This window comes from Telopea speciosissima, chromosome 11 (genome assembly GCF_018873765.1).
Source record: "Telopea speciosissima isolate NSW1024214 ecotype Mountain lineage chromosome 11, Tspe_v1, whole genome shotgun sequence".
In the NCBI taxonomy this organism is placed as follows: Eukaryota; Viridiplantae; Streptophyta; class Magnoliopsida; order Proteales; family Proteaceae; genus Telopea; species Telopea speciosissima.
This window is the reverse complement of record NC_057926.1, coordinates 51225205-51237662: the sequence shown is the minus strand read 5'-3', so window position 1 is coordinate 51237662 and position 12458 is coordinate 51225205. Positions and strand designations below refer to the sequence as shown.

Here is a 12458-nt window from a genome sequence, read left to right as displayed (position 1 = left end):
CACCTTGCATCTCCTCATGATCAAATTGGTCATAATCCGACCCACCCACAACAGACCCACTCACATCTGACCCACATGCACAAGCAGAACCCAAACCCATATTTAGGCCCGAATCCACTCCATCCGACCCACCATTATCCTCATCTACAGCCGTATCACGATTATGGTGGATCACCACCTCCCCTGCAACTACATGTATCTGGCTTAAAGTGGTCACCACGTTTTCCTGCACATCACCTTCAACCGTCTCTCTAACCAAAGTATCTAGTTCAATCTCCGAATCCGCTGCCTGATCCGAACCCAGATCCAATTCATAATTCCCTTCTAAACCAACCTGGTGGTCAATGCCATGGTGGAGAACCACCTCTAACGTACCCCCAGCTTCCTTATTATTATTCAAAAATCCACAATATTCGTTGTATTTATCTCTCCCCACAATATCTCCACCCAATAAGGTAATAGAGTCCTGGTATGCCCCATTCCCCTCACTTACCTTATTAGTTTCCTCCAAACGTGGAAAATCATGCGAAATATCTTCCTTATGGTTGTAGTTTCCTTCTACGTCATGATTCTCAAGAGAAGTGTATTCATGGGATACCTCTTTCCTATCACGGCGACGTCGTCTCCAGCCATCATCTCCCTCATCGGGAGGACTGTTGTTACCGTCATCTCCACTGCCTCTATCTTCATCATCTCGTTTAGCGCAGCATTTATCTGTTGTATGCCCAACCTTTCTGCATATGCCACACCAGCCAAGTTCATCTTCAAACACCATTCTGCTGGAACCAAAAGGGTTCATGAGTTGTCGGGTGCAAGTGTTCCACTTGGATTTCTCGTATTCTATCTCCCTCCTCCGCCACCTCTATTAGGACTCTAGCATAATTCCCAAAAAAGGCCCTCTGGGTACGACGATCAATCGCCACCGGCCTACCAGTAGCCTTTGCCATAGACAAAAGGATCTTCTCATTCCAATATTCTAAAGGTAGGTCAGGGAATCTAACCCACACCAACTTTGTCGATGCCACCTTCACATGAAGATTAAGCCGTGGTCTCCGTCTCTGAAAGGAAATCCTCTGAGCACCCCCCTTCATCGACCCCCTCCTCCAAAGTGCAGTCATGTCATTTTCCTTCTCGAAGCGTGCTAAGAATAATCCCCTTCCCAGCGGAGATATAAAACATCTACCTTCTATATTGCCAAAGGAGTTCATTGTCTGTCGGATAGCATCCAGGGTTATAAATCTGAAGTTTGTCCTCCCAATCAAAGCAAAGCTGAACACCTGTAGCTGTGACTCATAGGCCTCCTGTGGAATAATGACTTTGGTGCAATTGCCGGCTTTGATTGGCTCTGGCAAGTCCGTCAGTCTCGGTAGGGATCCCCCCACCACCTTTGCAAAGGATCTCTTACTATTCAAATTGGCCATCCCCCCAACCCCTGTAAGTCTACCACCTGAAGAGAAACCACATCCTCTCTTGGTTTTGGCTTAGAGAAATCTAGAATTCTCAGTTGCTTCCCCGTCACCAGAGGGACCACCCCCCGGGTCCACCTGTTCCTCATCTCCATCCCTCTGTAGACGCTGAATTTTGGCACCTTGGAAGTGTGACTCGGCGATGATGATTAAAGCTCGACTGGCTTGCGTGGTGACCAAATGGTAGAAAATTACCAATTTACCCTTACCCCACTTTTTGTAACCAAACTGTCCCAAGTAGAGCCCAAATCTATAGGATAGCCTTGTTTAACCATTTTAAGCCCACATGTGAAATTTCACTCCAATCTGACGCCTTTTTGTCAAAATGACTGTCTTACCCCTGGCCTGGTTCTCGGTATCTGGACTGCCCGATTTGGCCCAAAACACTTTGGATGACCTCATTTGGTCATATTAAACTTTCATGAAAAGTTTCGGCCAAATCGGATAACTTTTATGAAAATGACCATTTTGCCCCTGGCATGGTTCTTGGTACCCAAGCCACCCGATGTGACCTGAAATCATTTGGATAACTTTATTTGGTCATATTGTGCTTACACATAAAATTTCATGTAATTCCGATATCATTTGGACCTTGATCAGTGTGAAACACCATTTATGTGTTTTCCTCGATATCCGTGCCATTTTTAGGAAAAATCAGGCCATATCTGCCACACGGATGGAAAGTACTTGTTAAGACCTTCACGGCGATATATGGCGCGTCAAAATCGGCCACACGGATTGGAAGATATCAATATTTGAATGTGGGCCTTTAAAATGGAATCTTTAAGAAAGAGAGAAAAATAAAAAAAAAATTGACCGATCAGAGTCAGACTGGATTGACCCGACCGGATCAACCCGGCCTGACCCGACCCAGCTGGACTGTCGGCAGGGGACAAGCCCCCACCATTTAGGCTAAGCCACACATGGCCCCATGCCCACTTGGCTGAGCCACACAAGGCCCATCACCCATGCCCACCTGCCCAGCAGGCCTAGGCACACGCAAGCCCAGGCTGCACAGCAAGCCTAGGCACACGCAAGCCTGGCCACACGCAAGCCAGCCCATCACTCCTTATCCTAGCCATTAAGGCCCCAGGGGTCTTTGAGACCTTTCCTCGAACAGTTTTTCCCCTATAAATAACAGGCCATTTGGAGGGTTTAGGGACTGAGAAAATTCATGAAAAAATTATCATTGTGAAGTTCGTTCTCCCCTCTGTCCATCCATTCCAGAGACATCTCCATATCATGCTTCCATAGACATATAAAATTCCTCAAATACCCCTTGTTCACCACTCTTACCCTTCGGGGTAAACACACTTGGAGTGGCTTTCGGTGCCTTTCGGCGATAATTCCGACCATCCAAGGATATGTAGACTGAGCTTAGACACTTCCACGCTTCATTATGACCATGTTAAATATCATGTTTTGATTAGTGGGTGTGGGATCTGGTTTGATCCAATTCGGATCTGTGATGGGGATTTTATATTTTTCTTTGTTTTCCCTTCTTTTTAGCATTTCAGAAAATATTAAAAATAGTATAAATGCATAAAAATTCACAAAAAAATTATGGGATACATATTTCATCAGGATTGATTTTATGGGATCATTAATCATTGACATGAAAGTTTGATCATTTTCATAGGTGTTCCTTACCATGTTAGGGATGTAGATGTCATTTTTCTATTTGTTGTGAAAATCCAAGAAAATCAGAAAAAATACATTTCTAAGCATTAAATTCTGTTTTAAGTTGTTTTAGAATGTTTTCATATGCATACATGCCCACCATGAATCATAACCATGCATAAAAAGTCACTTCTGCCCTCAGGGGTATTTTGGTCATTTTGCGATCAAATCATATTTAGGGCCCTGGAAAGGTTTCTATCACTTTATTTGCATGTTTTAACTTTCATAAGCATGTTTTAAGTATAAGTTTGCATTTTCATGCATATTTGTATTTTGCCTTAATAGGGGCATTTTGGTAATTTTAACACTTTGTAGTATTGTATATATTTTAATGATTCACATGCATACCATTAATCATGTTTTAATCATTTCAGCATTTAAATGTGATTTCTTGCCTTTGTACATATTTTGGTCCTCTAGGGGTATTTTCATAATTTTGGTCATTTTGGCTCTACATAATCACCTAACTTAGGGGTAGTAATTAGGATTAAAACATTAATTTTAATTAGCCTAATTAGATCCATAAATTTCAATAAAGATAATCAAAACACAAAAAATAAAATAGTTTAATTAGGTGCATAATACGCATAATACAACAGTATACAATAGAGTTTGGTCTAGGAAGACCGGCCGTCGACCGGGCGGTTGCTGGGTGCCTAACACCTTCCCAGCCCGTAACTTGACACCTACCCAGAGATCTGGAGCAGACCATCCATTGAATCATTGGAGTTAATTAGCGTCCTTCTCTGAAGAACGGACACCATTTGTAGGTCCTAGACCCTGATCGATTTAGGTGGCGACTCCCTACACCATCAACAACAATCCCCGCACCGCTCCCACACTCGGGTGCACCACGCCAAAAAGAGGTTCCGGATCGATCTTCATCCGTTGCGCCTACACCCTCCAAAACTCTAGTGAGTCAAAGTCTTCAGTCATGGAAAAATATCCATGACTATTCCGAGCATTGAACTGGTAGCGAATAAGGATTAGTTTCAAACTCCACTGCAAGGATGGAATTATTGCTCCTTATAGGTGATTCGCTGTAATTACCTGAAGAGACATCGCTTGGTTTCTGATTATCTTTCTCCTCTAATCTCTTGCGCTTGCTCATCCAGTGCAATATAGTTGATTTTCAATTTCTTATAAAAAAAATGATTTTCAACTTGAGATATATCTTCATCTCTTTTCTTTTTATTTTTTTCCCTTAAAAAGCAAATTGTCGATGGGAAACCTTGACTAAATATTATATGAAAAAACGTAACTACATTGCCCATCAAGATATGATTCCCTCGACAAAACATAAAACTTTACTATATTACAGAATGATGTGATTTTTTTTTTTTTTGGGGACAAAAGACCCAAATTATATTAAAAGAAATCAGTAGAGGAGGATCTCCTGTTGAGAAAAGACATATTTACAAGAAAAGGAGGTGGATTAAGCCACCAAGTTCTAGATAAAACAAACTTAGAAGCTTTCTCATAAAAAACAAACAAACTTAGGAGCTCCTGTTGCAAGGAAGTGAGCTTCCTTATTCAAAGATCTAGGGATAAAACGACACACAACGTTTATAAAACTTAAGGAAAGAGATAAAATGTCATCTACAGTGGAGACTGTAGCCCAGTCAAGGGAGGATGGGACCCTGTTAAGAGATTTGATAAGGGTCTGGCAATTTGAGAATAAAACCAGGTTTGAAAAACCCCAGGCTGCTAGGTAGCAGCAATGCATCACGCACACTTTCTGCCTTCATAGAAGCTGTTGAGTTGATTTTTCTAACAATTGGAAAGATTATGTATAGTCTGAATAGGTCACTCGTCAAAATTTAGACTCAAATTCAATCGTATACTCCCACGTTTATTGACATACATTCCCATGTATATCCATGCATAGGGCTGCAATAGGGTTGGTTGGGCCAGGCTTTTAAAACCCCAGCCCAACCTTGAGTTCCCTTAGCTGGGCCCAAGCCCGGCCTTGACTTTCAGCTTGAAAATTCCAACCTTGACTTGGCCTCAGGATAGGGCAGGGCTGACCCTGATTGGCCTTGACGATGGGGAGGAGGAAGGGAAATGCAAGGGCTAGACCCGACTGGGAAGAAGAAGAAGAAGATAAGGTCGGGCTCAGCCAAAGGCCTCAACACTGCCTGACCTGGCCTTGACTTAGGGCCAAAAATTCCTAGCCTTGACCCACCCTTAGGGCCAAGGTATCTCAATTCTCAACCCAGGCCCTATTTGGGATCAAGTCAGGCTTAGGCCAATAGGGCCATACTTACACCCCTATATGCATCAGTTCTCCGACCAGTATCAGACACTTTCCCTTAGTCTTTGATTTTCAAAGCTCTATTTTGTCAAATGGTAATCTCCTTTCACACTGAAATTTGAAGTGTGAACAATACTCCAAGGTGTCTACATAGTTGCAAAAAATTGGATGTCATTTGATATACCACATGACAGAAAAACTATAGGACTACCTGCCCATTAAACCAACCCTTTAAGCGTAACAAGAACCTTCCTGGACAAGCATTTCCACTCATAATTACCATCAATTAATATATAGAACTAATCTATTAAGAACCAAGTTTTTTTTTTTTTATGGAATAAGGCTGTGTTTGGTATGCATTCTTTCTAGGTCGATTTTGCATTCTTGGATGATAAAAATAATTTTATCATTCGAAAATGCAAAATCAACTTGGAATGCATTCCAAGTAAGTTTTCCTCCATCCATAGAAGACAATGCACCCACCATCCTAGGGTTCACAGACCCTTCCTAGGGTTTTTTGTATAGTCATGACGGGTCCCACCTTTCCACTTGGTTATTCAAATTTAAAAGGATAACTCTTTGATGATAACATGCAATGCACAATCTTGTGGCACGTATAAACAAATCCCAATTTGTGAATTTGGGGTGCAAACAGGAGGGTATGTGGACCACGTAACCCACTTGCGTCAGCAGGGTATGTGGTACAACTCTGCGTGTCTTAAATATAGAATAGATGTTATCTTCATCTTATCCTTAGCAATCTAAGACTAAACAGGAAGGGTATGTGGACCACGCAACCCACTTGCGTCAGCAGGGTATGTGGTACAACTCTGCGTGTCTTAAATATAGAATAGATGTTATCTTCATCTTATCCTTAGCAATCTAAGACTAAACAGGAAGGGTATGTGGACCACGCAACCCACTTGCGTCAGCAGGGTATGTGGTACAATTCTGCGTGTCTTAAATATAGAATAGATGTTATCTTCATCTTATCCTTAGCAATCTGAGACTGAAAGCAAATCATGGATTTGCTCATCCAGTTCCTATCCTTCGCTGCTGTTGGGTTGTTGGTTCTACTAGTCTTCAACCAACTGTGGATCTTTGCAAAGGGTACTCACATTGAGAAGAGCAAGGCAGGGGAGGTACCAGAACCACCCGGAGCATGGCCCATAATCGGCCACCTTCTTCAGCTAGCAGCTCCTCAGCCTCTCTTCCGAACACTTGCTTCCATGGCTGACAAGCACGGACCAGCCTTCATCATTCGAATAGGCGTTCATCGAACACTCGTCGTCAGCAGCTGGGAATTGGCGAAGGAATGCTTCACTACAAACGATAAAGCCCTCGCAAGCCGTCCAAGAAGTGCTTCTGGCAACCTCTTGACCTATAATTACGCAATGCTGGGGTTCGCACCCTATGGAACCTATTGGCGTGAGGTACGCAAGTGGGTGATGCTAGAGCTACTCTCTAACCGCAGGCTTGATTCACTAAAGCACATCCGATATGGAGAGATCGATAATTGTATGAAGGACTTACATGGGCTTTGGGTGAAGAACAATGGGAATCAAATTAAGGTTGAAATGAATCGATTGTTTCGTGATTTAACCATGAATATTGTTCTTAAGATGGTTGTTGGAAAACGCTATTTTAGTGTTGTTGAAGTGGGAGAAGAGTACAATGAAGAGGTCCAGAACATACAGAAAACTACAATTGAGTTCTTTAGATTAACTGGTGTCTCAGTTGCATCAGATTCTATTCCTTTTCTTGGATGGATGGGTTTCAAAGGGGAGGAAAGCGCCATGAAGAGGACCGCCAAGGAGATGGACTTGATTATTGAGAAATGGTTGCAAGAGCATAAGCAGAAGAGACAATTTGCAGAGAAGGGTGATGGTGATATGCAAGACTTCATGGATGTGATGTTGTCGATCCTTGAAGAGGATGCTCAATTCCACGGTCACCACCGCGACACTGTTGTCAAGGCCACAGCTATGGTACTGTTGAATTTCACGCATCCTAAATTTATTTTCACTCTTTTTTTTTTTTTTTTTTTAACTCGAATATTATCTAGGTTTAGGGAAGCCCCTAAATTTTATAAAGATATAAATCTAATATGAACAAATGGGGGACATAATCCGTTTTACCCCAATCCATGGAGAAATAATCACTCTCAACTCAAAACCAAAATACCTCACACTTCCCATCACAAAACTGAAAAAAAAGAGAAGCAGTTTTCTGTCTGTCTATCTCTCTTCTCAAAACAAGGGGCAGATGTGTCTTTTCATATGGGGAAGAGAGAGATAGACTCATGGGAGTGCTGGCGTAGAATACTCTCAGACAGAGTTCTTTTTCCCAGAATAAAATTACATACGAAAAACTCAAAGTCCAGCTTTGTCCTCCCAAATACTACAACAAAGCTCTTGAGGAATATCCTTATCTAAAAAGATGGTAGAAGAAATCAAAAAGATACCAATAGAATTAACCAAGTAATCAGCTGCCGGATTGCTTTCTCAAAACAAAATGAAAAGGTTGTCATAGGTTCTTTCCTTGCTTTTACAATCTTATCTCGATTCAAGTTATAGAGAAATAGATCCGATCTCATATGGAAACTAAGTAATTATATATTTATATGCAGGGTATAATTATAGCTGCCACAGACACTACTGCTATATCCTTGTCATGGGCTCTCTCCTTGCTGTTGAACAACCAACAAGTCCTAAAAAGAGCTAAAGAGGAATTAGATAGACATGTCGGCAAGGACAGCAGGAATGTGGAAGAGAAAGACATTTCTAACCTTCCATATCTCCATGCAATAGTCAAGGAAAGTCTCCGGTTATACCCTGTGGGTCCTCTCATGATACCTCATGAAGCCATTGAAGATTGTAATGTTGGTGGCTTTAGGATCATAGCAGGGACACGAGTGTTAGTGAATGCTTGGAAAATACATAGAGACCCCAACATATGGTCAAACCCTTTGGAATTCCAGCCAGAAAGATTTCTAACAACCCATGCAGATGTGGATGTCCGGGGTAAGAATTTTGAATTGATTCCTTTCGGGTCGGGTAGGAGATCTTGCCCGGGAATCTCGTTTTCCCTTCAGACCATGCACATGATGCTTGCCCGCTTGCTTCATGAGTTCGAGTTGGGAACACCTTTAGACGAACTTGTGGACATGACTGAAGGTACAGGTCTAACCCTGCCCAAGGAAACGCCATTGGAAGTCCTCCTCACTCCTCGACTCTCTTCCCATCTTTATGAGTAGAGTTTTATTGCAGGGTGTTAGTGAAGTGTTGAGTATTGTTGGGGTAAGTCTGTTAAGTCTAATATTGGGAAGTAATCCATATATTGGGTGATTGGGTTTTATTTTACACACCTTAATTGGTAGATATATTCATGCATATGTGCGAACTTGATTCTTATTAATGTCATTTAATAGAAAAGGAAATCTTGTTTCCTTTTGTAATTAAGGATGGTTTTTATGTTGTGTGTGGATCAAATTCTAATATTCTTTAATGGGAAATGAGATTTTATTTCATTTTGTAGGTTGGAAGTTATCTTCACTCTTTATATTGTTAACATTGGCCCATTGATGCATGATGGAGAAACCCTAAAATTATGAAAATAGAAAAAGGTAGACAATACTAATGACCGTCTCAGACAAGAGAGCATTTTCTACAAGCATCCCTTCTTTTTTTTTTCTCTAAACCTGAATATTGCCTGGGATCGTGTAAGCTCCTAAGATTTTATTAAAACCAAAATGCAAAGGAAAGAACTACAAAGGGGGGGGGGGGGGATTGACATAACCGGCCGTCTTACCCCTACCCATAAGCATCGCACTCTCACTTCAATCTAAAAAGCCAACCCTTTCCCAACAAATAAAACTCTTTACAATCGGAATACAGGAAGCCCCGCTGTATTTTCCCTGATAATCGTACTAAGATCATGTGAAAAATCATGCCCAGAGTGAAACATAGTGTTCATAGACCTTGCACAAGCCAGATTAGCAGAACTTGCCGAACTAACGTATCCTTTATAGAGAGGACTTTTTTGAATATGGTTGGATAGTTAAACTCCTTTGTACAATTATAAATCCAAATATGTTAGAAATACTTTTCGTTTGTATTGATTGTGTGCTATATATATTCGCCATGTTGTAGTGGACATATATATTTTCTATCAAGAGCCTCACTTCAACAATTGAACAGAAGCTTGGACTGGCTTTCACTTTTCGAATTTTGCATGCATCAAACACTTGTCGTTAGAAGCTAGTAGTTGGACAAGGAATCCTAATTTACCACGAAAAACCCTTTCAAAGATGCCTGCGTTTAGTCCCACATTGGATGTACGTATGTAGTGTGTGTTGTGCATATCCACCATTCCACGGACCTGAAAGTCGATGAATCTTCTGAAATTGGTGTGTGGTTTGTGTGATTACACTTTCATCACAAAGGAGTAAAGCAAAATGATTGGATTTGCCTTTCCAAAAATCAATAAGTAAAAGAAGTTCACACGAGCATCCAAAAGAAGGGGCGGGTTGGTCATTTCACTGCCCAATATGAGAACATGCGCATGGACATCCAATGGGGTCGTTGGTAGGCAACGTTCTTTTTCCCGAATTTTATATATCAAATAAAATAATCAAACTAAAGTATAGTACAATATAGTTGATTTTTTTATTTCTTGTAGAAAAATGAATTTCAACTAAAGATATATCTTAATCTCTTTTCTTCTTATTTTTTTCCCTTAAAAAACAAATTGTCGGTGGGAAACCTTGATTAAATATTATATGAAAAAATGCAACTACATTCCCCATCAAGATATGATTCCCTCGACTAAACATAAAATTTACTATATTACAGAATGATGTGATTTTTTTTTTTAAAAATTTTTTGGACAAAAGACTAAAATATATCAAAGGAAATCAGCAGATCGAGGAGGATCTCCCGCTGAGAAAAGTCATATTTACAAGAAAAGGAGGTGGCTTATGCCACCAAGTTCTAGATAAAACAAACTTATAAGCTCCCGCTGCAAGGAAATGAGCTTCTTTATTCAAAGATCTACGAATAAAACAAAACACAACATTTATAAAACTTAAGGAAAGAGACAAAATGTCATCTACAATGGAGAGTGCATCCCAATCAAGGGAGGATGGGACCCCGTCAAGGGAGTTGATAAGGGCCTGACAATCTGAGAATAAAATCAGGTTTGAAAAACCCAGGCTGCTAGCTAGCAACAATGCATCACGAACACTTTCTGCTTCCATAGACACTGCTGAGATGATTTTTCTAACCATTGGAAAGATTATGTATAGTCTGAATAGGTCACTTGTCAAAATTTAGACTCAAATTCAATCGTATACTCCCACATTTATTGACATGCATCCCCATGTATATCCATGCATAGGGCTGCAATAGGGTCGGTTGGGCTAGGCTTTTTAAAACACCAGCACAACCCTGAGTCCCCTTAGCTAGGCCGAGGCCCGACCTTGACTTTTGGCTTGAAAATTCCAACCTTGACTTGTCCTCTGGATCAGGAAGGGCTGACCCTGATTGGCCTCGACCATGGGGAGGAGGAAGGGAAATGCAGGGGCTAGACCCGACTGGGAAGAAGAAGAAGATAAGGTCAGGCTCAGCCAAAGGCCTCAACACTGTCCGACCTGGCCCTGAATTAGGGCCAGAAATTCCTATCCTTGATCCACCCTTAGGGCCAGGGTATCTCAGCCCATGCCCTATTTGGGCTCAAGCCAGGCTTAGGCCAATAGGGCCAAACTTACACCCCTATATGTATTAGTTCTCCGACCACTATCAGATACTTTCCCTTAGTCTTAGATTTTCAAAGCTCTATTTGTCAAATGGTAATCTCCTTTCACACTGAAATATGAAGTGTGAACAATACTCCAAGGTGTTTACATACTCGCAAAAAATTGGATGTCATCGGATACACCACATGACAGATTTTTGTGCCAACCAATTATACTTTGCCCATATTATATAATGGCAAAAGGCTCTCTGAGCCAAAGGCGTACACTATACCTCATCACATAGATTATTTTATTGTCTTTTAAGAAGAAAAAAAATAATGATAAAAATATCTGTGTGACAGGGTGTAGAGTAGTTTGCTTGCTTAGAGAGTGCCCTCTCCCTTATATAATATATTGGCTCTTCATGTAATATAGAAGTTCATTTACTTCTCCCCCTAACTTATTCTTTTATTTTGGTTAGAAAAAGTGTTGAGATTTGGTAGACTTTTTAATGAGAACCTCATCATGTTCATGGTTTTAGTGCACGGTGTCGGAACGAGTATCGGTCAACCCAGAAACCAATACAATATCAGATCGATATCAGCAAGAATCAGCAGTATCAAACAAATTCGCCCCGGATTCTCTTTGAAAAATGGAATTTTTTACCATTTTACCCTTGTTTGTACTGTGCCATCAATACAATATCGGGATCAACAAGGTGCAAAACAGATACAAATCGCATGATATGAACAATCCGATATGATACTTAGAACCTTGATCAGGTTTCTTTACTAGCTCTTTGTTTTTTATTTGTTCATGGTTGAACAACATCTTTAGTTTCAATTAAAAAAAGGACCGAGTTTCCCTCCCATCATCCTCGGTGAATGGGATCCTATTTACTATGCGGTGGGAGATGACGGGAATGGGTATCGGGAGGGTATTTGGGAACATACTAAAACTCTAGAAAGGGTTTGTGAATTCTATGGGTAGAGGAAAACTTTGTCCTAAAAAATGAGTTGTTTTGTTAAATAGAATTTAGCAAAATGACACAAATCTATGAGGTGGTGGGTTGGATGGAACTGAATATTTCTTGATGGGAAAAACCAACCTTTATCACATCTCAAGTTTCAACATAAATGGAGTCAATGAAGTAAAAAAACAAATTAAGATTTGAAAATTCATTGAAAAGCTAAAACCTATTTAAAAATAAGGGGAAATATCACCACCCTACTGATGGATGTCTCTTTTTTTTATAGCAAACCTACTGATGTATGTTTATATCTTATACGCCAAGCTAATGGACACATATGAGGACTGTATTATG

The 12458-nt window shown here is 40.7% G+C and overlaps 2 protein-coding genes across 2 annotated transcripts in view; one reads left to right on the top strand and one right to left on the bottom strand.

Annotated features, from left to right (window-relative positions):
- Window positions 1-6405: 6405 nt before the first annotated feature.
- On the top strand, window positions 6406-8670 carry LOC122645792 (cytochrome P450 CYP82D47-like). The gene is made up of 2 exons (XM_043839156.1): window positions 6406-7388; window positions 8030-8670. The coding sequence occupies exons 1-2, from the start codon at window positions 6423-6425 to the stop codon at window positions 8654-8656; spliced, it is 1593 nt and encodes a 530-aa protein (XP_043695091.1). The 5' UTR covers window positions 6406-6422; the 3' UTR covers window positions 8657-8670.
- A 184-nt stretch (window positions 8671-8854) lies between these two features.
- LOC122645799 (cytochrome P450 CYP82D47-like) overlaps window positions 8855-12458 on the bottom strand; it is a 51496-nt gene continuing 47892 nt past the window's right edge. Inside the window, exon 5 of the mRNA XM_043839162.1 lies at window positions 8855-8866. The gene's annotated coding sequence lies outside the window, so the exon portion shown is untranslated. The remainder of the gene's footprint in view (window positions 8867-12458) is intronic.

Coding starts and splice junctions, on each gene's coding strand:
- LOC122645792 (XM_043839156.1), top strand. CDS start 6,423: ATGGATTTGCTCATCCAGTTCCTATCCTTCGCTGCTGTTGGGTTGTTG. Junction 7,389..8,029: donor TTGTCAAGGCCACAGCTATG/GTACTGTTGAAT, acceptor ATTTATATGCAG/GGTATAATTATAGCTGCCAC.